Raw genomic sequence first — 27642 nt, forward strand, 5'->3', positions numbered from 1 at the left:
TCAGTTTTCCCTCCCTCCCCCGCTGGTCCTCTGTGCTATTGCTTATGTTCCACATATGAGTGAAACCATATGATAATTGTTTTTCTCTGCTTGACTTATTTCACTTAGCATCATCCCCTCCATCGTCTTCATCATCACCATCATCACCATTTTTATCACCATCATCACCTTCATTACCTTCATCATCATCACCATCTCCATTTTTATGGAGGTGGGGGAAATACAGTGCAGTTAAGACACTTGCCCGTGGCCACAAAGATAGCTTGGAATAGAGCCTAGGTGACTGAGTGTGGCAGGTCAAGTGCTTAACCACTTTTAACCTTCTATGTCAGATCCTGTGGTAGCTACCAGGGAATGGCACACACAAAGAAAGAAAGAAAGAAAGAAAATCAAGACGACTCAGTGCTCTAATGTGAGCTGTGACCCAGCTAAGAATGGTTTAGAAAGTCAGCATGAGGTCAACATTTTGGTGGAGGGTGTCTGGGTTAACCAATAATCAATATCGTGGAGGGAAAAGATCCACTGAGTCTCTTGGCTCAGTCTCAGCAGACAAAACTAAGGTGTACCTGCACACTGATCCGACACAGACTTCTTTAAGCCCCACTGGGGTCAAGGCCACCTGAGAGGCACCACAGTGGAAAGGTTGAAATTTGGGCTGACAAAACAGGAATGGTCTCACCTCTAGCCTCCACCCTGATGTCCTCAGGTATCTTTGAGAAGGGGAGTAATAATACTACTTATTTCAGAGGGCTGAAGAAAATCAGATGTTGCATGAAATGCCCTTAGCTATAGGGCCCCTACATTAATAGCATCCAATTAATGTTAGAGACAGTGGGGACAATTATGACAGCTAATAGCACTGATGGTGATTAGAATAAAGATGAGGCAGAACTTGCACAAGATTTAGTGATGAGGATAAAGGGGCATCAGTAGACACCTGTGCTGGAATATTACTCAGCCTTAAAAAAGGCCATCCTGCCGTGTGCAACAATATGGCTGCATCTGGAGGACATTATGCATAAACCCGCCACAGAAGGACAAATACTGCATGACTCCACTTGAATGGAGTATCTCAAATAGTCAGGCTCGCAGAAGCAGAATAGAATGGTGGTGGCCAAGGGCTGGGGGCAGGGGGAAATATGGCGTGATCGTTCAATGGGTATAAACTTGGTTATGCAAGATGAATGAGTTCTAGAGATGTGCCATTACAATATTGTGACTGCAGTTAACAACACTGTAGTGCACACTGAAGACTTTGTTAAGGCTACAGATGTGTTCTTATCATAATAAAAAAAGACATTTGTAAAATCTAACTTCTGCCTTTTGCATCCAGAGCGAGTTATTTGAAAATACTCATCAATTTCCTCCTATATAAATGCTCCATTCTAGGTGCTCTATGGAAGTTTGAGAAATTGCCCAAGACAGCTTCCCTTGGGAGGTTTATGGTATCTTTGATGGCAGAAGTCAGATATCCAGATCATGAGCAGAGTGGTTCCCGTCACCAGTTTCCATGTTATCCCTCATTGGTAGAGGGAGAAGACCGCCCACAGAAGCCCAAGTGGTTCTATCATACAGGAAGATGCAGCTGGTAGCATCATGGGAATACCCATCAGTTGGTAGCTCTCAGCAGTCCCTGAAGGAAGATCACTCACACCTGAGGTGCAGAGAACATGCCTAAGTGGTTTCACATCACCTCCGGAGTTTAGTCAATCAAGAGTCATGCCAGCCAATGGGAAGGGAGAGATTCTCTGGCCAATCAAAGGTCAAGCACAGCCTTTTAGTGTTAGTTTCCACAGCTGTTGTTTGATGGGGACCAGCCGGGAGGACCAGGGGCCAGACTGGGTGAGGAAGTCTTCTCACTGACCTTTCTTCTTCATTTTTCTCTTTCAACACTGACTGTCGGTTTGGCATGCGTAAAGAACAAGGGAGAGGGGAACCAGAAATGATCAAATCCTGCCCCTTCGATTCCACAAGGATGTATTAACATGAAAAGCATTGAGACTTGCAGATTGTGTATCCTCTGTGTATCCCAACTCTAAATTAGGTAAGAGAACAGAGTCTTCCACCTGAAACAGGCTGCCTGTTTTCCTCAAATGTAATCGGGGACATGGAGAATTAGAGGAACTCGTGTATCATAGAATAAAGGAGAAAGGGTGAACACACCAGAAGCCCAAGAGCTGTTTCTCAGACTCGGTTGGTCTATTGGTTCTGATTGTGAAAATGCACGTAACCAGGGGAGACAAATGAAAAACAGAATTTTGGCAATGGGGAAATTATGAAAGAGGAAAGGCAAGCAGCAGGCAAATCGGAGACTTAAGTCTGAGACCCGTTGCTATGGTAATTCGGTTGATTGGCTTTGAACTAATCTTTTACTATCCAGAAGTTCTAGGACTCCTGACCGTATGTTAAATGACATGTAAGTAACTTTGTTGGTGACATTTGCTTTGTATGGACATCATATCAGAGTGGGAGTGAGCTAGGTGGTGTAATTTTGTGAGGAACATGGCAGGTTGTGCCAGGGACTGTGGTGGCCACAACAACCAAAGAAAATGGGTGGTGGAGCCTAAAGTCTGCCTGATTAGGTCTGCGAGGTGTTAGGGAGTGTCTGTGAGGCTGTCCTGGGGCTACCTAAGCAGCCAGTATTTGAAAGGGCTTCAGGGAACACTGTATCTTCAAGGGACGGTTTCAGCTAGAAAAGGAAGGAGAAAGGAATGTTTAGAGAAAAGATTTAGGACACATGAGGGTTTCCTTTTAAAATTGTGGTAAAATATCCACAAAATTGACTATCTTAACCATTTTTTAAGGGCACAGTTTCACGGTATTAAGTTCATTCACATTGTTGTGCAACCATCACCACCATCCATCTCCAGAACTTTCTCATCCCTGCAACTGAGACCACACCCACTTAGTTTATATGCCTCCACCCCAGGACCTCTCTATTCCACCTGCTGTCCCTATGAATTTGAGACTCTCGGGGTCTAACATAAGTTGAACCACAAGATATTTGTCCTTTTGTGTCTGTCTCGTTTCACTGAGCATGATGTTTCCAAAGCTCATCCATTCTGTAGCATGCGTCAAAATTCCTTTTTATGGCTGAATAATATTCCATGGCATGTATATAGCACATTTGGTTTATCCATTTATTCGTTATGGAACATTTGGGTTTTTTTCATGGATGAAAATTTGGGTTGTTTCCACCTCTTGGCTGTTGAGAATAATACTGCTCTAGCCATTGACGTATGATGTAAAATTTAAAAATTTTAATACATAAATAAAACATCTTTTTTGTCCTTTGTACTACAGTAAGAAAGCATACCCCTCCAAATAAGAGGAAAACCCAAATATGCTTTAATGTTTTCTCCCCACTCTTTACTTTCATCTTCTAGAATAAGATCATCGGTGAGTTTAGTGTCTGTTCATTTTTTCCATTATTGAAATTGGGTTAGACTCTACTAAGTATGGGCAGGATTGTACAGCAAAGAAACTCTCATAGGATGCTAGTGGTAATGTAAATTATTATATTTACAAAGGGAAATTGTTGGGCATTATGCTGTAAACATGATGGTCCGTATATGCTGTGACCTAAAATTACAAACCGAGAGAAATGTGTGCTTATTTGCACCAAGGTGCACGTGAAAGTTTGTTCGTAGAAGCAGCATTTATGTTACTAAAAAACCCCAGAAAAACATATAAATGCCAGCCAACTGCAGCATTAATAAACAGTGGAATACTGACGGGGGACTACTATACAAACAATCCAAATGAACCACTTATGTCTACATGGGTGAATCTCACAAATATAAGGACAACCAAAGGGAGACCAGATAGAAAAGAATTTATTGTTCCATTCACCAAAAATAATCATATGACACCAAGCTATCTTGTTTGGAATACATATTTTAAAATTATAAAACACAACCCCTAAAAATAAATATGAAAATAGTGGTGAAATTTTCAGAGATTTCTTCCATGAATTCTTTCTTTCTTGCTGTTCTCTCTGTTCTTTTTGTTTTTGTTTCTTTTCTTTGGAACTTCAATAAGATGGATGTTGGGATTTCTAGAGTTATTAACAGTATCTAAACATTTCATCCTTTCTCTTTGTGCTGAGTGCTGTTTGAAATGTACTTCCTTGCCCATCATTGAGATGGCTGTCCAGAGTTTCTTCTTTCTGTCCAGGAGCACAGTATATAAGCTGGAGTGCCTTGGGATTCATCTTTTCCTGCTCTCGTTTTGAAATTTGGATTTTTTTCCCTGTTAGTCACAGCTCCCTGTTTCTTATCTTTTTTTTTTTTTTGAAGATTTTATTTATTTATTTAACAGAAAGAGACAGCGAGAGAGGGAACACAAGCAGGCAGAGTGGGAGAGGGAGAAGCAGGCTTCCCGCCGAGCCGGGAGCCCGATGCAGGGCTCGATCCCAGGACCCCGGGATCATGACCTGAGCTGAAGGCAGATGCTTAACGACTGAGCCACCCAGGTGCACCCCTGTTTCCTATCTTGCAGGGATTCAGCAAAACATTCATGCCCCAAAGACATAGCTTTAGGTTTTTGATATATTTTTAAAAGATTTTATTTATTTATTTATTTGAGAGAGCTCAAGTGACCATGAGCGGGGGGGAGGGGCAGAGGGAGAAGCAGACTCCCCACTCAACAGGGAGCCCGATGCAGGACTCGATTTCAGGACCCTGGGATCATGACCTGAGCTGAAGGCAAACGCTTAACCCACTGAGCCACCCAGGCGCCCCAGGTTTTTGTAATTTTAAAGTCTTCATAACTTAGTGAAGCCAGGTCAGAAACTGTTCTCCTTTAAGGAATGTTCAGTAAACATGGTCTTTTGAATTTTAGTTGGAAGCTCCCACAATGACACCAAGTCAACAGTCAGCTTTTCTCAGAAGCATCCCCAGAGATACACACAGTGGTGGGCCCTGGGACAGAACTATTCTAACTCCTTCTTCCATGGCCCAGTGATAAACTTCAATGCTTTATTATGGTTTTAGGTAATTACACTTCTCCCTGCCAACTGGTTTAGTGTAAACTACATTTTTAGTTGCTAGCACTGAATTCATGTGTACGGCTGTGTGGAAAAAGAGGAAGGATGAAGTGAAGCTGGCCAGATATGTTTTAAGCAGGAAATGCAGGATATCAATAATTCTAAGCCACTACCAACTGCTGAGATTTATCTCTGTAATCACGTCATTCTCCCTCAGGTACTACTTATTCCTTGTTTTTGAAGATTTTTTCCCTCTGGAGATTTCCAAGCTCACAATCCCAGGACAAGTTGACTGAATCCCTTTTTTCGGACTTTGGCTTGCTGTGGTACCTGGAAGAGCCCAGAAAGGAAGAGTTCTGGAAATTTAAGGTGCTCCTCAAACAAGAGCCTCTGCAACTTGACCTCAAGCCAATCCCGTGGACTGAGTTAAAGAAGGCTTCAAGAGAAGATCTAGCGAAGTTGTTGGACAAGGATTACCCAGGAAAGCGGGCATGGGAGGTGACCCTGAACCTATTTCTACAGATCATTCGGCGTGACCTCTGGACAAAGGCTCAGGAGGAGATCAGAAGTAAGTGTAGGGTGAAGGGGCAGTGACCTATGGAGGAAGGTTGGTCTGCTGGGAGCTTATAAGAATGAAGGTGATGTTATTGAGTTAGTGGTCATCCTCCATCAACTGAGAATGTGTTGTGGGTTGAGGGAGACTTGGAGGTCATGGAGGAATTGCACGCCAACTCTGAGCATACATGGGCTAGTGATGAACTGTGGATGGGTAGTGTCCTGCTCATCTAAGGGGTGTCTCCCCATTTTTAGGCAGTTCCTAAGCAGCAAGCCACTGTTAGGTCAGCTTGCCACATGTCCATAAGTTTGGTCTGAAAGGACATCATGTGCCCAGATGGATTTAGAAGGTTCATTGCTCACCCACAACAGGAACATGAGACTCATGCTCATGTCCATTCCTCTTAACCCTTGAATCTCTCAGCAGGGGTCTATGGAGGTGCGCTCAGGCAGATCTGGGTCATAGGAACCTAGAGAGTCAGAGATCCTGATCTTAGGTGATGGCTGCTGACAGCCCTGTCCGCTGCCCTCCAGAGACAGATACTAGCTTTTTACCCTAGCATGTCTCCAGAGAGTGAGAGACATCTCTGAATTTCTCCAGAGGGGGAAGAAAGACCTGTTTTTAGAAACAAATCTTCCTTTGCCCCAGAGAGAGGAAGGACCATTGGTACATCCCAAGAATGTTTTCTAGTCATACATCCTTGAACAAAACCATTAGTGCCCTTTGCTTGGAAGGCATGCAGAAATTCCTCACCTAGTGTGGCATATATTTCTCCGGTGCAAGGTATGATCCTTGTCATATGATCCTTTTGTAATTTTGTTGACCTCCCGTAATGGCTTGCCTTGAACATGGAAGGTACATCACAAGGGCAGGTTGAATGCATTATGGTTCAGGGGTCGGTTTCTGAAATTAACCTGCGGTCAGCATGGTGGAACAGAAATAGCTTATGGTTTCAAGTCAGACAGATGTGGGACAGACACCTGACCCTGATATTTATTCACTAGTGCAAATCAATCAAGTGAAACATTCTCCCAACACTTTTTAGGTAAAGTGGGAGTAGAATGAGTCTTGATGGGTTATTGACATGGAAGACATGGTATCGGTAGGGACATTCTCAACCCTGGTTCCTGGCAGACACTCAGTAAATGATATAGTGCTTGTGGATTTTTTACTGGGGAGATGAGACCACCCCCCTTCTGGTTTGGAATGGAATTCACACTATGTAGCCTATAACTCTGAGACAGGCTTCCAGTTTTGGTCAAGTGCTTCCATGGACATGATTTTAGATAAATTATGGTCCTAACAAAAACTAAGTTAACGAGACTGGTCATCCGTGGACATGCAGTAGTCTTTACATATGTGCACAAGTAAATCTCTAAGGGTCATTCTGAGTGTCAACGGGTGCACTTTTTAATTGTCTGGTATTTTCTCCCTGTGAACTCAGAGAAACCCAACCCATAAAGAAATCACATGAAGGAAAAATTCCATCTCCTATGGGAAAAGGAAACCTGCCTTCTGGTTCCCAATGATTTCTACAAAGAAATCACAAAGTGTAAGTATGAAAAGCTGCATGCTGCATATAGCACCAGCAGGAGAGCCTTCACCCACTGTGGTCTTGCAAGGTCCAGAGGGAATCGGAAAAACAACACTTTTGAGAAAAGTGATGCTGAAATGGGCAGAGGGGAACCTCTGGAAGGACAGTTTCACATTTATCTTCTTCCTCAATGGCTGTGAAATGAACGCTATGACCAAGACCAGCTTAGTGGAGCTTATCTCCAGGGACTGGCCTCAGTCTTCAGAGCCAGATGAGGACATCTTCTCTCAGCTGGAGAGGATTCTGTTCATCCTGGATAGCTTTGAGGAACTGAAATCTGACTTGGAGCAAATGACTCAGTTGTGCGATGACCAGAGACAGCGACAGCCAATGCAGATTATCCTGAGCAGTTTGCTGCAGAAAAAAATGCTTCCAGAGTCTTCTCTGCTTATTGCATTGGGAACAGTGGGCATGAGAAAAAATTATTTCTTATTGCAGTGTCCGAAATACATAACCCTCTCAGGATTCTCTGAACATGAAAGGAAGCTGTATTTCTACCATTTCTTCCGCGAGAGGAGTAAAGCCTTGAAAGCCTTCAGTTTTGTGAGGGGCAATATGCCGCTGTTTCTCTTCTGTCATAATCCCCTTGTATACTGGCTGGTCTGTACTTGTATGAAATGGCAGCTGGAGAGAGGAGAAGACCTTGAGATTGTGTCTGAAAGCACCACTTCTTTGTATGCATCCTTTTTTATTAGTGTATTCAAATCAAGAAATGAGAGCCGTCCACCAAAGCAGAGCAGAGCCCGACTGAAAGGCCTGTGTTCCTTGGCTGCAGAGGGAATATGGACTCGCATGTTTGTGTTTTGCCATGGGAACCTCAGGAGGAATGGGGTATCTGAGTCCGATGCCTTGATGTGGATGGGCATGAGACTCCTTCAAAGGAATGGCGAATGCTTTACCGTCATACATGTGTGCCTCCAACAGTTTTGTGCCTCCATGTTATATCTGCTCAAAGAATCCAAGGACAGTCCTAACCCAGCCATTGGAAGTGTGACCCAGCTTGTGGCAGCAAGCACGAGTCAGGTCCAAGGCCACTTGTTCCAGATGATAACATTCTTGTTTGCATTTTCAACTGAAAAAATAACCAACATGCTGGAGACATCCTTTGGTTTTCTCCTGGCCAAAGAGATAAAGCAGGAAATAACCCAATGCCTTAAAAGTTTAAGTCAGCATAACTCTGATCAGGAGGTGGTGAATTTCCAGGAATTGTTCAGCAGTTTGTTTGAGACCCATGAAAAAGAATTTGTAGTACAAGTGATGGATTTCTTTGAGGAAGTTAGTATTTATATTGGTAACACAGAAGACTTGGTGATATCTGCATTCTGCCTAAAACATTGCCCAAATTTGCAGAAACTTCACCTGTGTCTAGAAGATGTCTTCTCAGATGACTCTGGATCCAGCACAAAGTGAGTCCATCTATAATTTCTCCCACCCCCCATGCCACACACGCCATACTAGTTGCTTGTTTCAGGTCCCAGTGGATCCTTCATGGAGCCTTATACTTAAAAAAAAAAAAAAAAAAACCATGGCTTTTTTTTTTAAAGATTTTATTTATTTATTTGACAGAGAGAGAGAGTTAGCAAGAGCAGGAACACAAGCAGGGGGAGTGGGAGAAAGGGAAGCAGGCTTCCTGCTGAGCAGGGAGCCCGATGCGGGGCTCGATCCCAGGACCCTGGGACCATGACCTGAGCTGAAGGCAGACGCTTAACGACTGAGCCACCCAGGCGCCCCAGCTTTTTTAACCAGAGAGACTGCTTTGAGTTCTGGCTCTGCCATTTGCTAGCTGTGTCACCATGAACAGTAAGTTCTTAAGTTTTTCTATCTGTATAAAGATGCGTGACACTTTACCTACTTGGTGGGGCCAATATGAGGTTGAAAGGTAAGCAGGTTTTATTGTTGCCATGACTATGCTTCCCCCCCACCCCCACAGCATTTGAGCATATCCATCAGGAAGGGACTCTTGGAAGCTTGTGAGTGGTTTCCTTGGGCTTCTCTTCTCCTCTTTGCTGGTCTAACCTGTATCTTTTCACCAGCTGGTTCAGATTACCAACTCACACTTCAGTTCTAATAATCTATTAATAGATTATTTTTACTCCTCCAAAAAATATATATATCACCTTTCATGGTTACACTTTTGGTTTTTAGTCTTTTAAATTGAGGTATAATTGACACATAGCATTATACGAGTTTCAGCACAACATCATGATTCAGTATTTGTATATGTTGCAAAATGATCACCACGATATGTCTAGTTAACAGCCGTCACCACACATAGTTACACAATTTTTTTTCTTGTGATGAGATTTTTTTTTTTTATTTTAAGTAAACTCTATACCCCACGTGGGGCTTGAACTCATGACCCCAAGATCAAGAGTTACATGCTCTTCTGACTGAGTCAGCCAGGTGCCCCATGATAAGAACTTTTAAGATCTGCTCTCTTAGCAACTTTCAGATATGTAATACAGTATTATTAGCTACAGTCACCAGGCTATACATTACATCCCCAAGACTTTATTTTATACCTGTATGTTCTTATTTTTGGATATAGTTCTCCATTTTGCTGGTGGATCACCAAATACCAACCTTCATTTACACCACAACTAAGCATTGTCACCTAACGGAGGAAGAAGTGTAGACTGAATATGGTTGAGTAGCTTGTCCAGAGTCACATAGCTAGTAAGTGGTTCAGATGGGGTTTGATCCCAATTGCTCTGGCATCCGGGCCCATTTCCTTAACCACTAGGCCATATTGACTCAGTGTACCTGACTGCCCTCTCCTTGTTCAGGCACAGGTGTCCATGGGTCAGCTTTGAGGGGCCCTGAAAATGGCGTCCTGCTTGTTTTGTGAACGTGTTGAGCTGCTTTGAGCCACTGGAGAGTCACAGTCTTCGTTCTCCCCGTACTCTCAGTAAGAAGCTCTCCTTTTGGCGAGACCTTTGCTCTGTGTTCACCACCAACAAGAACTTCCAGGCGTTAGATTTGGACAACTGTAATTTCAGTGAAGCCTCCCTGGCGATTCTCTGTAAGGCTCTGGCTCAGCCTGTTTGTAAACTCCAAAAGTTCATGTAAGTCGGATGTTACCCGTTCTTTAAGTAACTGAGTTTCATTCTTTCTACTCTGGCTTTTTTGGAAAGGCCAATGTGTAAGCACAGAGCTACAATCCACTGTCTCAAGAAAAGTTTTGGAACACTTTCCCTGATACCAATGTTTTATTGAGCAAGAAGCAAACTGTTGGCAAATGGGGGGGACTTCAGAACCAAACATGGTCAAGGGGCTCAGTCCCCAGTCACCACAGGTCAGTTTCTAAGCACTAATGGGGAAGTGCTTGGTTTTCTGCGCCAGAGAGCACTCCCCTTCTCAGGGCGCCAGCTCGCTTGCATGTAGACTGTTAGTAGAAAGCTACAAGTTCACGTTGACACGAAGAAAGTGTAAGTTTTTAAAGCAGAGTATGCATTTCAGGAACATCAGTCTTACGTTTGGATTACATGACCATGTGTGTTTTGGTTTGGGGGTACATTTGGGGTTTTCCTCTAACAGATGTTTTATTTATTTATTTATTTAAAGATTTTATTTATTTATTTGACAGAGAGACACCCCGAGAGAGGGAACACAAGCAGGGGGAGTGGGAGAGGGAGAAGCAGGCTTCCCGTGGGGGCCGATGCGGGGCTCGATCCCAGGACCCTGGGACCATGACCTGAGCCGAAGGCAGATGCTTAACGACTGAGCCACTCAGGTGCCCGACTCTAACAGATGTTTTAAATGTAGTGGTTGCAGAGCCACAGAGAGAATTTGGTGACACTTGCTGGGATGTTGATGGGTGAATAGATGTTTCCCAGGTAACGAAGGGACCAATGGGAAAATAGCCCTAAGTTCATGAAGGAGAAAAATAATAAGAATAGACATAGAGACAAGGCAGCATTTATAAAACAGCTCTTTAGCACAGAGGCGGCCGCTTTAGGCACATTCCTTATCTGTATTGTTTCCTTTTAATCCTCAAACGGTCTCACTGTCACCTTAATACAGATCACACACAGAAGCCCAGAGGAGCACACAGCTACTCCCTGGTACTTTGGATATCTGGGTTTGCCTGGGTCATGCTCTTCTCTTCACCCCCAGAAGTTTATCTCTTTCAGCTTAAATGTAACTCCTCCTTCAGCTCAATGCTCACTTCTTTTTTTTTAAAGATTTATTTCCTTATTTGAGAGAGTGGGGGGGAGGGGCTGAGGGAGGGAGAATCTCTAGCAGACTCCCTGCTGAGCAGGGAGCCCAAAAGTGGGGCTCGATCCCAGGACCCTGGGATTATGACCTGAGCCGAAATCAAGAGTTGGCCACTTAACCTACTGGGCCACTCAGGTGCCCCAGAGCTCACTTCTTCATGGAAGATTTTCTATGCTCCCAAAACACTTTTTATATGTCTTTTTTTTGGTCATAGTTATCACACATCTAATTATTGGTTGCTGTCTTTGTGCAGAAGAGCTAATATAGTAGGTCTGAGACTGTTGTCCTTAGAAAGGACTGCTTGCTAGGTTGGCCTTTGGCTGGCATGTTGGAACTTGGGTTTTGGGGAGAATTCCCACCACCCTAATTGATAAGAAAGGCTCGCTGTTCCCATACTGTGTAAACAATGTGGTTTATGCTGAAGACTTGCTTTCCTTCTGTGAGTCTGAGATTTTGTCTCATGCTGGGCAGTGGGTGCCTCTGTGACCATTCCGATAAACACCCTGGGTGCTGAGTCTCCAAAAAGCATCCCTGGTAGATGACTTTTCACGTGCATTGTCGCGGTGTGTTGCTGGGGGAATTTAGCACATCCAATGGCGACTCCATTGGCAAAGACCCTTGGAAGCTTGCACCTAGTTTCCTCTGGATTTTGCCCTTGTGCCTTTTTCCTTTGCTGATTTTGCTTTCTGTCTTTGCACTGTAATCAGTCATAGCCATGAGCGCAACTATATGCCAAGTCTTTTGGGTCCTAGCAGGTCACTGAAGCCAGGGAAGGTTTGGGGACAGTGTTTCTGTGTTGAGTACACCACCATGGTGGGAGAGGTGATACCTCTTTGTCCTCATATCTCCACCAGCTAGCAAAACACAGAACTTGGTAGGGGCTCATTAAATATCTGTTGAGTGAATGAATGGATCCCTGTATTATGAAAATGGGTTCTTTATTTCAGATAAGGAAACTGACTGAGAAATGAACTGATAAAGACCCCACACAGAGTAAAATGTGGGTCATTGAACTTTTGTTTTCTTCTGGGAAATTTGATTTCCCATAACTAGGAAAAAAATTTCCACTGGGCGTGAAGAGAAGAGCATGGCTATATGGTCTGATCCCTTCCTTCTCCCTCATTTATTCTCCACATCAGGCTGTGGCCCGAGGACAGTAACTCTCTTTCAAGCCCTTGACCAAGCTCATTTCTGCTTTGGAAACTTTGTTCTGGCTCTCCTCATTTCTGGACAGTCTTTCTCTAGACTTTCACTTGGCAAGGGCTTCCAAATGCTTTCTCTGACTTCCACTCCCCCAGACTGAGCAGCCCCCACCCCAGTCACTCCATAACTGCATCCTGTGGCTCTTGTCATGAAATTGTGTCTTCCCCTTTGTCTTGCATCTCTCTTGAGTATGGGATGCCAAGTTCTGTGAGTGTCTGGTCCTGGACCATCCCATTCACAGCTATACCCTCCACACACCTTGGCCCACGGTTGGAAGGTCAGGATTTGCTGGATGAAGAGAGGGCATGGGTAGTTTGTGGTGGTTGCATAGTTTAAGGATCATCCTTTAAAGCAGAAGATCTTGTGTCGATAAGTATCTGTATTTTTCTCCGGGAATGCCTTTAGAGTGTGGGCCTTTCTTCTGTTACTTACCCACCTCCCATCTTACAGCAATGCTACCTCTCATGTAGGTATCACAAAACACCAAATTGTTACTGAAGCGTGTGTGGCTACTTTGGACCACTTCACTGATTTCTTAGCTTATTCATGCTTCTGTGTCTTGTTCTGTCCAGCTGAGTTCATTGTTCTCTCTACGTCATTGTGTCCAGTGGCTTTTCCAAGAGACTCTATGAGTCCAAACTTGGAGTAAATTTGAGGCTAACATCCTCTCCCTTTTAATGGTACCCTTTAATGATGAGAATGCACATTGAATATTGGAGATGTTTTTTCCTTATTTCTTTGAGTCTATTGGTTTATTTCTCAAATCCAGCTTTGTAGAGTAGAGATTTTCTCCCTAGTTTTATGGAGGTATAATTTACATATAATACCATACTAGTTTTAGGTGTATGACATGATGATTTGATAAATGTATACATTGTGAAGTGATCTGGTGCTTCACTTCACAGAGTGACACATTTTTTTTCTTTAGAACTTTAAGAGAGGTGCCTGGGTGGCTCAGACGGTTAAGCCTCTGCCTTTGGCTCAGGTCATGATCCTGGAGTCCTGGGATTGAGGCCTGCATCGGGTTCCCTGCTCAACAGAGAGCCTGCTTCTCCCTCTGACCCTCACCCGGCTTATGCTCGCTCGCGTGTTCTCTCTCTCAGATAAATAAATAAAATCTTAAAAAAAAAAAAAAAAAACTTGGGGACGCCTGGGTGGCTCAGTCGCTAAGCGTCTGCCTTCGGCTCAGGTCATGATCCCAGGGTCCTGGGATCGAGCCCCACATCAGGCTCCCTGCTCGGCGGGAAGCCTGCTTCTCCCTCCCCCACGCCCCCTGCTTGTGTTCCCTCTCTCGCTGTGTCTCTCTTTGTCAAATAAATAAATAAAATCTTAAAAAAAAAAACTTTAAGAGAATTTGAAGATCTACTCTCTTGCCGCTTTCAAATATACATGACAGTATTATCAACTGTAGTCACCATGCTGTACGTTATATTCCCAGGACTTATTTATCTTATAACTGGACGTTCATATGTTTTGACCCCCTTCACCCCTCTGACAACCACCAATCTGTTCTCTGTATCTAGGAGTTAGTTTTTAGATTCCACATAAAAGTGGAAACACACAGTATTTGTCTTTCTCTGCCTGACTCATTTTACTTGCAGATACAGAGATTGATAACATTTTCATTCTTGTTCAGTTGTAAGTCATTTCTTAAAAAAAAATCCTTTGGTAGTATTTCAGATTCTTCTTTATCCCTCCTAGTTTACCAATTTCAATGGTAATGGATCCCTGTGTGGAGTTTGTTTAACTTAATTTTCCTGGCACTTACTGGGACCCTTTCAATTGTAGAACTGACAAATGATTACTAAAGTAAATAGCTTTTGGGAGTTGTGTTTAAGTTCAGGAAAACTATCAGAATTGCTTACTTCTGCCCTAGTAAGGAGGTAAAAACTTGAAACCATTTGTCTTAATGTCATCAAGATAAACTTAGATTTTTATAGGGTTTGGACCTAAAACTTTAAAGAAAGATTAGCAAGCTAGGGCGCCTGGGTGGCTCAGTTGGTTAAGCATCTGCCTTCAGCTCACGTCATGTTCCCTGGGGTCCTGGGATCAAGTCCCATGTTGCGCTGCCTGCTCAGGGGGGAGCCTGCTTCTCCCTCTGCCTGCCACTCCCCCTGCTTGTGTTCTCTCTCTCACTCACTCTTGAATAAATAAAATCTTTAAAAAAAAGATTAGCAAGCTCATTATACAGGTTTCTAGTGAAGTCAAAGGAATAAGGGAAGCAACATGGGGAATATGGTCAATGGTATTGTATTTTTTTTTAAGATTTTATTTGTTTATTTGAGAGAGAGAGAGAGAGAGAGAACGATCTGGGGAGAGAGCATGAGCCGGGGGAGAAGCAGATTTCCGGCTGCAGGGAGCCCGCTGCAGGGCTCGATCCCAGGACTCCAGAATCATGACCTGAGCCCAAGGCAGATGCTTAACCGACTGAGCCACCCGGGCGCCCCTAAATTTTAATTTTGTAACCATCATGATACTATTTGTTTCATGAAGAAACTAAGAAGTTAATCTGTATTTGCCCAACCTTGCAAAATTATCCAGGAGAAAAGCAAAAATTAGAGTCCAGTTTTCTATAACCCTGGAAACTGGTTCTTCAACAATGGCAGAGATGGTCTTCTGTTGTTATTATTATTGTGTCCTTTAGGGAAAAAAAAACCCATAGTTTTTAAACAAATGGATCCTTTCTTTGGGGAGTGCAGTCTCGTGCATGAATTCAAATACTGCATCTCCCTTTTATGTTAGGCTCCATGCTAGAGCTGCAGATGCAAAGAGACATAAGCATAGTGTCCTCATCCTGATGGTGCTTAGGATTTAATATGGGATCAGTCTGGCTCGCCTCCCTGTTAGTGTGTGTGGTGGTATGCAGATGTGCAAGGACTAGGAGAGACAGGAGAGGACCCAGCGGCTGGGTTTCTGCGCTTGTCCATTGTCTGAAAATCCCAGAGAGAGAGAATATATAGGTGGGAGTAACCAGGTGTCTAACGGTGTTGTGAACCTAAGTGTGGCAGGCAGGAGAGGTTGGGTGGTTCTTACTTTGTGCTTGGACTCCATGGTGTGAGTCCACCTTTTCCCCAACTTTTGTAGATATAATTTTGCTTCTCACCTTGGAAGTGGCCCCTACTTGCATAAGGCCATTCTTCACAACCCTCATCTGAAATACCTGAACCTTCATGGCACAGGCCTCTCCCGCATGGATGTCAGGCAGCTGTGTGAGATGCTGAAACACCCAGTGTGCAGCATAGAAGAGCTGACGTAAGTCTCAGGTTGTCCGTGCGTGGGGATGCTTCTTGTCCAGCACGGAATTCACAGTTTGAATATGCCCATTTCCTTCCCCCATCAACATTTGTCTCCTACATTGAAAACTTTTCACCTCAGCATCTCCAGACCTCTCAGAAAGTTTGTTCCAGCTTTCCTTTCTTTTTCTTCTTTTTCTTTTCCTTCTCTTTCTTCTTTTTCTTCTCCCTCACTTCCTGTGGACACCTGACCTGCCTCTTCTTGGTTCTACCCTCAACGTCAACCATGCCAAAACCAGAACTCCATTTTTTCCCCCCTGAAGATATTCATACTCATCTTAAAATGAGAAATCATATTAATGATCACAAGTGTGCTCTTGTGAATCTGGTAGGTGACTACATGGAGGTCAGAAGGGAAGCCATTTGCCCCAAATCATTTCTTCCTCTTGAAAATTATCTGGGATGCTCCTCCCATGGTTGGGTGGTTTCTAGGCAGCCTCAATCCATATTTCAGCAGAAAGCAAAAGGGGGAAGTCATAGAGGTAGCAATCAACAAAACCAAATCATTAAACCCACCTGGAAAGAGCAAAATATGCTCTTCTCTCTCCTAGTTCAGCATCTCTCCTTTGCTATAACAGTTGCAAATATAATTAATGGATTCATATACACTTTGTTAATTGTAACTCAGTCAAGATTCTTCAGGAGACAGAGGCACATGCCATGCATAAGAGTTGTTCGAACACACAAGCTTTCTATAGATCCTGTTCCTCATCTGAGCTGTTTCCATATCATGACATTTGTTTCCTCTACTCTAGCTCTCTCTACTCAGGGGGAACTTACAGAATTCCCTAGTATTTTGCTCTATTTCGTATTATGTCGTTTGCATAAGGTTTTAATATTCTACTTTACCATAAGAACTGGGCAACAGATCTAGAAAACCAGGGGTCAGTGTAGATGTTTATTGCTGGAAACTTTGCCTCTTTGGAACAGACCATCCGTATGCTTGACTTCAGTTTTGTTTTGGGGGTGAGAGGTGCCCCAAATCAGGTTCTTCTCAGATCATTAGTTCTCAACAGAGGGCAGTTTTTTCCCTCAGGGAACGTCAGTGTCCGGAGACATTTTTGATGGTCATCATTGCCTTGGGAGGATGTTACAGGCTTATCTAGTGGGTGGAGGCCAGGGATGCTGCTCAACATCCCACAACACACAGGATGGCTCCCACATCAAAGAACTTTCCAGTTCAACATGTCAGTAGTGCTGAGATTGAGAAACCTGCTCTAGCCTCCAAGATGCTCTGGTGTTTTTTTAAAGATTTTATTTATTTATTTATTTATTTATTTATTTTATTATGTTCAGTTAGCCACTGTATAGTACATCATTTTTTAAAAAAGATTTTATTTATTTATTTGACAGAGACACAGCAAGAGAGGGGACACAAGCAGGGGGAGTGGGAGAGGGAGAAACAGACTTCCTGTGGAGCAGGGAGCCTGATGTGGGGCTCGACCCCAGGAGCCTGGGATCATGACCTGAGCCAAAGGCAGACACTTAACCACTGAGCCACCCAGGCGCCCCATACATCATTTGTTTTTGATGTAGTGTTTAATGATTCATTAGTTGCGTATAACACCCAGTGTTCATCACAACACATGCCCCCCTCAACACCCATCACCCAGTTACCCCATCCCCCCACCCACCTCCCTTTCCACAGCTCTCAGTTTGTTTCCCAGGGTCCAGAGACTCTCATGGTTTGTCTCCCTCTCTGATTCTCCCCCACTTCATTTTTCCCTCCCTTCCCCTTTACTCCTCCATGTTACTGCTTATGTTCCACATATGAGTGAAACCATATGATAATTGTCTTTCTCTGCTTGACTTATTTCACTTAGCATCATCCCCTCCAGTTCCATCCATGTTGATGCAAATGGTAGGTGTTCATCCTTTCTGATGGCTGAGTAAAATTCCATTGTATATATGGACCACATCTTCTTTATCCATTTATCTGTTGAAGGGCATCTTGGCTCCTTCCACAGTTTGGTTATTGTGGACGTTGCTGCTATGAATAGCAGGGTGCATGTGCCCCTCCTGTTATTACATCTGTATCTTTGGGGTAAATACCCAGTAGTGCATTTGCTGGGTCATAGGGTAGCTCTATTTTTAACATCTTGAGAAACCACCATAGTGCTTTCCAGAGTGGCTGTACCAGCTTGCGTTCCCACCAACAGCGTAAGAGGGTTCCCCTTTCTCCATATCCTTGCCAACATTTGTTGTTCCCTGTCTTGTTAATTTTAGCCCTTCTAACTGGTGTAATGTGGTATCTTATTGTGGTTTTGATTTGAATTTCCCTGACGGCAAGTGATGTTAAGCATTTTTTCATGTGTCTGTTAGCCATTTGTATATCTTCTTTGGAGAAGTGTCTGTTCATGTCTTCTGCCCATTCCTTGATTGGATTCTTTGTTTTTTGGGTGTTGAGTTTGAGAAGTTCTTTTTTTTTTTTTTTTTTCATTTTATTATGTTATGTTAGTCACCATACAATACATCATTAGTTTTTGATGTAGTGATCCATGATCCATTGTTTTCATATAATACCCAGTGCTCCATGCAGTACGTGCCCTCCTTAATACCCATCACCGGGCTAGCCCATCCCCCCATCCCCCTCCCCTCTAGAACCCTGTTTGTTTCTCAGAGTCCATAGTCTCTCATGGTTCATCTCTCCCTCCGATATCCCCCCCTTCATTTTTCCCTTCCTTCTCCTAATGTCCTCCTTGCTATTCCTTATGTTCCACAAATAAGTGAAACCATATGATGATTGACTTTCCCTGCTTGACTTATTTCACTTAGCATCATCTCCTCCAGTCCCATCCATGTTGATGCAAAAGTTGGGTATTCATCCTTTCTGATGGTTGAGTAATATTCCATTGTATATATGGACCACATCTTCTTTATCCATTCATCTGTTGAAGGGCATCGTGGCTCTTTCCAATTTGGCTATTGCGGACATTGCTGCTATGAACATTGGGTTACATATGGCCCTTCTTTCCACTACATCTGTGTCTTTGGGGTAAATACCCAGGAGTGCAATTGCTGGGTCATAGGGTTGCTCTATTTTCAAATTTTTGAGGAACCTCCACACTGTTTTCCAAAGTGGCTGTACCAACTTGCATTCCCACCAACAGTGTAAGAGGGTTCCCCTTTCTCCACAACCTCTCCAACATCTGTTGTTTCTTTCCCTGTCTGTTTTTGCCATTCTAACTGGTGTAAGGTGGTATCGCAATGTGGTTTTGATTTGAATTTCCCTGATGGCTAATGATGATGAACATTTTTTCATGTGTCTGTTAGCCATTTGTATGTCTTCTTCATAGAAGTGTCTTTTCATGTCTTCTGCCCATTTTTTGACTTTGTTATTTGTTTTTTGGGTGTTGAGTTTGAGAAGTTCTTTATATAACTTGGATACCAGCCCTTTATCTGAAATGTCATTTGCAAATATCTTCTCCCATTCAATGGGTTGCCTCTTAATTTTGTTGACTGTTTCCTTTGCTGTGCAGAAGCTTTTTATCTTGACAAAGTCCCAAAGATTCATTTTTGCTTTTGTTTCCCTTGCCTTTAGAGATATGTCTTGAAGTTGCTGTGGCCAATGTTGAAAAGGTTACTGCCTATGTTTTCCTCTGGGATTTTGATGGATTCCTGTCTCACATTGAGGTCTTTCATCCATTTTGAGTTTATCTTTTTGTATGGTGTAAGAGAATGGTCCAGTTTCATTCTTCTGTGAACAGCTGTCCAATTTCCCCAGCACCATATATTGAAGAGACTGTCTTTTTCCCATTGGATATTCTTTCCTGTTTTGTCAAAGATTAGTTGACCATAGAGCTGAGGGTCCATTTCTGGGGTCTCTATTCTGTTTCATTGATCTATGGGTCTGTTTTTGTGTCTTCTGCCAAAACACAATGATGTTTTGTGATCACAGCTTTGTCATATAGCTTGAAGTCAGGCATTGTGATGCCCCCAGCTTCGGTTTTCTTTTTCAACATTCCCCTGGCGATTCGGGGTCTTTTCTGGTTCCATACAAATTTTAGGATTGTTTGTTCCAGCTCTGTGAAAAATGTCAATGGCATTTTCATAGGGATTGCATTGAAAGTAGATTGTTCTGGGAAGCATAGACATTTTAACAATGTTTATTCTTCCAATCCATGAGCATGGAATGTTTTTTCAACTTTGTGTCTTCCCCCATTTCTTTTATAAGTGTTCTGTAGTTTCTAGATATAGATCCTTTACCTCTTTGGTCAGGTTTATTCCTAGGTATCTTATGGTTTTTTGGTGCTATTGTAAATTGAATTGATTCCAGATTTTTTATTTTTAAGTCATCTCTACACCCAGTGTGGGGCTTGGACTCACAACCCTGAGATCAAGAGTCACACTCTCCACCAACTAGCCAGCCAGGAGCCCCTATGAGATATTCGCTTAAACTGCATTAAGGCTCAGACCAGGGTTTTACAGCCTCAGAACTATTGACAGACAATCAGATAATCAGGCTTTTTGAGCTTCAGATCGTTCTTTGCTGTTGGGGGCTGTCCACAACAATGTAGGATGTTGAGTAGCATCTCTGGTCTCCCTCTACTAGATGCCAATAGCACCCCTCTCCCTATTGTGACAAACAACAATATCTCCAGACACTGACAAATGTCCCCTTGAGGTGAAAAATCTTTCCCTATTGGAAACCACTGGCTCAGATTTTCCCCCTAGCTTTGGTGGAAAGCAATAAGGGATTAATAAATAAAGTCATGTAATTACACTTGTGCTTTTAAAATCTGGAATGTAGATGGCGGATCTGCTGGTGTGAGACTAGAGGCTGGGATGTGGTTCATGGCCAATTTTGCATGAGCAACTCGAAGCCTGTGGTCATGTCCCACATATGTCTCACGTGCAGATTGGGAATGTGTGACGTCACAACAGAAGCTTGTGAAGACATTGCCTCTGTCCTTGTCTGCAATAAGAAGCTGAAGCTTCTCTCCCTGGTAGAAAACCCCCTGAGGAACGAAGGCATGCTGATACTGTGTGATGCCCTGAAGAACCCAGATTGTGTGCTGGAGACACTGTTGTAAGTCTGTCTGGGCAAGTGGGCTCTGGGGAGACTGTGAAAGTGTGCACATGCACCCCTTGATAGTCAAGGTGACCAAATGCTCACTGAGGGAGCCCGTAGAACACAGACTCTGTAGTCAGACCTGACTCTCCCTGCCTTTGTTGCCCTGTCAGAAAAACAGCCAACTCAAACACCTCCTCTATAGAGGTGCCATGAGGTTGAGTTCAGGAGTGCGAGACCTGCCCTTAGGTGCATCTCGTCTACTTGAGAGCCCAGTAAATCCTGGTTATCGTGAAGGACCCATGCCTTTGATATACTGGGTGCTGGGGACTATTGAGACAAGGCATTCATCTAATTCCTTTTAGGAACAGGGTTCATACGTTCTAGGTTATTACTGGGATTCTCCAGAGCTGCCATTTCTCTCCTGCTGCAAACATACAGAGTGAACTGCATCCTCTGCTTCAGGCGGTTGACTAGGGCAGCGGTAGAGTGGATTCTCTGTTTGTCCAGTGAGGCCACATGGGCAACTTCGTGTTAAATCAGGCAGACTGCTCTTGTGCCTTAAAGATTTTATTTATTTATTTGAGAGAGAGAATGAGAGAGAGAGAGAGCATGAGAGGGGGGAGGGTCAGAGGCAGAAGCAAACTCTCCGCTGAGCAGGGATCCCGATGTGGGACTCGATCCCTGGACTCCAGGATCATGACCCGAGCCGAAGGCAGTCGCTTTACCACCTGAGCCACCCAGGCGCCCTGCTCTTGTGCCTTAAAGTGGGGACAGGTGCAAGAATACCAAATCCGTGTGCATGCATGTGTAGTCCAGACACACAACTTTGTTGTGTGCATGTATGTGTGCATATAGACATATGCATTGCACACATGCACACACAGTGGCATCTAAGGCAGTAGAGGGAAGGAGTACTATCACTGAGATGACATTCTAGACTGTATAAGAAAAATCAACAGTAAAATATGTTCCCAGAACATTAAACATCGAAACCAAACTATGAAAGAAAGAAAGAAAGAAAAGCTTTGATCTGTGAAGATTAGAATGAAAAATCTTCAAGGGTATGAAAGAAATGACACATTGGAAGGTGGAAAGATTTGGCTATTAAATAACTGACTGGTATTACACAATGAATAGAATTAACATGTACTCAATGACTGGTAATTAAAATGGGCTGTATTTTTCTAAAGAGTTCTTCAAGATATATCACTTAATGAGGTTTTTTGTTTATTTGTTTTTGCACTTGAATCTTTATTCCTTAAAAATACGTGGAATTTAAGAAACAAAGTAAACAAACAAAGAAGGAAAAAAAGAGACAAAAAAACAGACTCTAAATACAGAGAACACACTGGGGGTTGCCAGAGGGGAGGTGGGTGGCAGGATGGGTGACATCATGAAATAGGTGATGGGGATCAAGAGCACACTAACCATGATGAGCACTGAGTAATGGATGGAATTGTTGAATCACTATATTGTACTTCAATAAAAAAATTTTTTAAATGGAAGACTACTGAACATGGAGGAATGTCACTAGTAATTTTAAAAGCAAAAATGTTCAACAAAATGATACCCTTTACAACAAATGCACAAAATTTTGAAATATATTTCACTTGGCCAGGATTCTGCAAAATGGACAAGTTTATACTATGATGCGAAGTATTAATTTGGTGAGTTTTTTTCAAAGTTAGCAAATAAGTCAAAGCGAAATGAAAAATCCTAAAAGGAAGCCTCAGGACTTCAAAAAAAATTTTTTGGGTGCAAGGCAGTAATTCAGTATAACTTAAATTGGCAGAAACTGTAAAGAATGCAAGTGGAGATATTCAGGGAGTGCATAGAGTAGTGAAGCCACTGGATCTTATATTATGCAACCATTAAAGTATTAGTGAATTTTCAAAATGCTGGAAAATGGTTATTTCATTGAAAAAAGTATGAATGATGTGTCCATTTTCTGATCTCAAAACGAGAAGACCAGAAGGAAAACCCATCACAGGTGAGCTGTGTTTGCTTATCAGGAACTTATGCTTTTTTCCTGCCAGAGGTCACGCTCAGGGGCCCCCTGAAGCCCAGGTAAGCAGCTGGAGTGAGAGGGGCTGGGTGGGGGTGCTGGTGAGTTAGGAAGCACCTGCCTCTCCCACAGGAGAGTTTCTGCTCCTTTCCACCATGTGACCATCTGCCGTGGAATTCCAGGTAGCTGGCTTGCCTGTGGGAGGTAGAAGTGTGGAATTCCATGTGAAATCTCTTGGTTCTCAAATGTTGACTGCTAATTTTTTTTTAAAAGATGTTCAACATAAGGTCACCTAAATTCATTACATCCAGGGGTCACGTTCAGCTGTGAGCTACCAGGTTGTGACTTGTATCTTATGCCTTCCACTATTTTCCAACTTTCCAACAGTGGTTATACAAGAACTCAGAACCACAAAACTAATTTTTCAATAACATTTTAAAAGAAAAATCATGTTAAGTAGGACGTCATCCAGCACATTCCACCAAATAATAAGTATGCCATGTCATGGAGAAGGGATGACTTTGGCTAATGTTACCCAGCTGATGGCGATCTGACTTGGAACTGGAATCTGAGAACTGGAATTTGAGAAGCCCTATTCCATATTCCACATTTTTGCTTCTGTGTTTCTGCAGCTGCTACATGTTCTAATCCTCTTACTTTTCTCAGATGACAATGGAATATGAGGAATGACTTGCAAATTTTGCATGTGGCTTCATGAAAATATTACCAGAAGAGCTTGAGTGGGTTGACCAGTTGAGTGTGTGTGTATGTCTTTACAGGCTGATGTGCTGTTGCCTCACCTCTGTGGCCTGTGACTACATCTCCCAAGTCCTTCTGTGCAACAAATTCCTGTCCCTTCTTGATCTGGGGGTCAAATTTCCTGGAAGATAATGGAGTGGCACCTCTTTGTGAGGCACTGAAGCATCCAAACTGCAATATTGAGCAGTTGTGGTATATCTGGCTATGATTTACGTGAATGACAGAGTTCTTTTTTTTGGATATCAGCATCCTGGGAAGGAAATGGGAAGGGGTAAAATCATGGGGTCTGCTGAAAGAAAGCAAGGCTGAACGTTGACCCTGCCTGATACTTGTGGGAGTGTCCAGTGGCACTGACGTGTGTGAGCTTGACCAAAGAGCTTGACAGGACTTGGTAGGACACGCTACTCTGGAGTAGGGTCTCTGGCCCCCAGAAGACCAGAAATGGAGTCCCAAGTGCCCTGGCTAGCTGGGTGAATTGTGAGGTGCCTCACCTCTCCTCCAGTGTGACATGAAGATAATTACATTTCCCACATCAAAGAATCGCGGTGACCAGAGGGAATAACATATGTAAAGTACTCTTACCAATGGCTTGCCCAAAACAAGTGCTCAGTAAATGATGGCAGAAGGCATATAGCATAGATATCATTCACGGCTTCTCCTGGGCACTGTAAATAAGATGAATTGGTAAATGAAATGCTCCAGTATCTCTGTTTCCATGGTTGTCAATTTTATGGAGTGTCACACGCCCACACTCATACACACACGAGTGTGGGTTGCAAGTATATGTGTATATATCATGGTTTCTTGATCTTAGCACTAATGACATTTTGGCTTTGATCATTCTTTGTTGTGGGGAGAGGCTGTCCTGTGCTTTGTAGGGTGTTTAACACCATCTCTGGCTCCTACCCACTAGATGTCAATAGTACCCTCTCTCCCAGTGTGGCAAACCAAAATTACAGGCATTGTTTGATGTCCCCTGGGGTGGGGAGGAGCGACAAAAATCATTCCTGTTTGAGACTCACAGAGACGCATACACACATATATGTATATGTCAGACTCATGAAAATATGTACACATATGTTAGCAGGTGGTAAGTACTGTGGGGAGCTCAGAGGTAGGGCACAGACTAGGGACATAAGACTATATAAAATATTCAGGGAGGTCCTCACCAAAGGTGACATTTGTTTAGAGATTCGGAGGAGGTGAAGGGGTAACCCCACTGATATTTGGGCAGGAGTGTTGCAATCAGTGAGAACGGGAGCCGAGGCCCCAAGGGGAGCAGAGACAGGCAGCAGAATTGCAGTCCAGCATGTTGGGCAGGAAGATGGAGGCCCGTGAAGTCATGGAACCATCACCATCACCATCTCAGAAGTACTTGGGTACTTCTTCCTTCGTATGAATAAATGAAAACAAGCCAAGCTCTGTGAGGTGGGACCTCATGATTGTGTCTGTCGGTGTGTATTTCCCCCCAGGTTGGTGGGTTGTTGCCTCACTTCTCTCTGTTGTAAGGACCTCTCTGCTGTTCTTGTTTGCAATGAAGAGCTAAAGACCCTGAAACTAGGGAGCAGTGACATCCAAGACGCAGGTGTCGAGCAGTTATGTGAAGCTCTGAAGCATCCGGACTGTAAAGTAGAGCATCTTGGGTGAGTGTCCACTGACTGCCTTTATGAGAAGGCGTACCTATTTCAAGAATAGGAAAACCTCAAGGATTGGTGGTACATAAAAGAAGCAAGTTTAAGAACAAGTGTGTCCTGAACGATGTGGTAAGTAAAATGCTATCCCATGAAGCCAGGGCTTGCTCAACTTTGGCTCTATTGACATTTGGGACTGGTTAGTTCTTTGCTGTGGTGGGGAAGGGGGTCTCGTCCTGCTCATTGTACGATATGCAGCTGCATCCCTGGCTTCTCTCTATCCATGAGATGCCAGTTTTACTCCCCAGGTGTGTCAAATGTCTCTAGATATCGCCACATGTCCCCCAGGGGACACAGTGTCCTTGGTTGAAAAACACTAGACTAGACTGTAAAGTGCCCTGTGAGGCATGGGATTTGGCATCTCACAGTGGTGTGCCTTCTGGTGTGTGTTTCCCTGTTGCAGGCTGGAAATGTGTCAGCTCATCAGTACCTGCTATGAGGCCCTGGCCTCGGTTCTCACTGTCTGCAGATCACTGAAGAGCCTGGATCTGGACTGGATTAGCTTGGACCATGATGGGGTGGTTGTGCTGTGTGAGGCCCTGAACCACCCAGACTGTGCCCTGCAGCAGCTCTGGTGAGTGGATGTCCTTTCCCTCAGAGTCAAATCAGCCCATGGTAGGTTTTCCCAGTCTTGGCATGACTGACATTTGGGTCGGGAGTCCTTTGCTGTGGGGACTGTCCTGAGCATTGCGGGATGCTGAGCAGCATCCCTGGCCTCTCCCTGCATATTATTACATGCCCATAGTACCTTCCTTCAGTCATGATGATCAAAAATGGGAACTTCAAAGTTGCTAAGAGACAAGATTTCAGTTGTTCTCACCACAAAAAAGAAACTATAATAATGTGACATGATGGAGGTATTAGCTAATGCTAAGTTGGCAATCATTTGGCAATTTAGAGATGTATCAAACCAATGTGTTGTATACCTGAAACTTATCCAATGTTCTATGTCAATCATATCTCAATAAAATAATAATAAATTAATTGAAAATTAAAACAGAAGAGCTATAACATCCATTCCCTGAAATAAAAAAAACGAACATCTCCAGATCTTGTCAAATGTCCCCGGAGGGGCAGAATTGCCCCAGGCAAGAACCACTGCCTTACGGTAAACACCACCTCCTGCTCACATTGTCCATAAAGAAGGAACATCAGCTCAGACATGGTGGCTGGATCTATAAAGGGCTGAGCAGTTCTGACCCAGAGGCACTTTCCTGGAAGTGCAGCAGTCGGCGTTGTTCTGAAAGTCACATTTGCATGTGAAGTGTATGCATTTGACATCCGTAGAATGAATATTTGGGTGCCCTCCATACGCCAGGCCCCTGGATGACATGCTGAGGAGGAACAGAGTGGATCACATCCCTATTCTCCACATTCCTATCCTCTAGGAAAAATACGTGCTTTCTCTGCACACTCAAAACGATCTTGCCAGTCACTTCTCGGGAAGAATGGCTTAGAAGTAGGCACTGGGATGTAGAGAGGTGAACAATCATGTGTAGAGTCAAGAAACCTTTATTTCTATTTTCCCAGCCTTTGCAAATCTCCTTTTGATGAGGAGATTCAGACGCTGCTCACTGCTGTGGAAGAGAAAAATCCCCACCTGACCATTTCCCATCTTCTCTGGGTCAACGAAGAGTACAGGATCGGGGGTGTGCTCACCTGACGGGGGAACACCTCAAAAATCTCACAAAGCCTTCTCCTTGGTCACAGTGGGCCATCCTCCTCCCAGCACACCCTGTCCTGTAAACTGTAATTCATGGTGGTGGGGGCTGTGATTTCAGGCCTGTCCCTTTAGAGTCCTAGTGGTATGACTGTGGATGTGCCATCTGTGCCTAAGCCCCCATCCCCACCTTTAAAATTCCCATCTTAGCTTGTGATAGAGGAATACATTAAAATGGATGAACACTTTAGAAAGCATGACTTTATTTTCTTAGTGAGTGTCTTGGGAAGCAGGGGCTTGGATTTGAAGGAACCACAATCCTTTGACGATTTTGACTCAGAAGCGATGGTAGAATGCATCTATAGATTCTAGATTTTATTGCTATCACTACATTTAGCACCCACTCAAACTTTCCATTTTTAGTTTGTTCAAATTTGCATTTGATCAGTTTCATGGTCTAATAAAAAAAAATACATTTCCAAATCTGTACTTACCCTTTAGAATATGCCACTCCAATAGCCTTTTAAAGAACTTCAGTATTCTCTTTTCCAAATGTTACACAGTTTAATCCAACGTTTTCTTTTTCAAATATACGTAAATACCTCATTGTCTTAATTAAACTTTGTCTGGTTTTCTGTTGCCTCTATAAGAAATTGTTCATG

General features: G+C 43.4%; 1 protein-coding gene across 1 annotated transcript; it reads left to right on the forward strand.

The window, feature by feature from the left end:
• Nucleotides 1-1806: 1806 nt before the first annotated feature.
• On the forward strand, nt 1807-26983 carry NLRP9 (NLR family pyrin domain containing 9). The gene is given in 12 exon segments (XM_027619339.2): nt 1807-1842; nt 5270-5555; nt 6988-7145; nt 7147-8543; nt 10047-10202; nt 15643-15810; nt 20710-20880; nt 23650-23737; nt 23739-23821; nt 25102-25272; nt 25724-25894; nt 26851-26983. Coding segments are annotated over 12 exon segments (3018 nt in total).
• The last annotated feature ends 659 nt before the right edge of the window (nt 26984-27642 follow it).

Source organism: Zalophus californianus, chromosome 17 (assembly GCF_009762305.2).
Source record: "Zalophus californianus isolate mZalCal1 chromosome 17, mZalCal1.pri.v2, whole genome shotgun sequence".
In the NCBI taxonomy this organism is placed as follows: Eukaryota; Metazoa; Chordata; class Mammalia; order Carnivora; family Otariidae; genus Zalophus; species Zalophus californianus.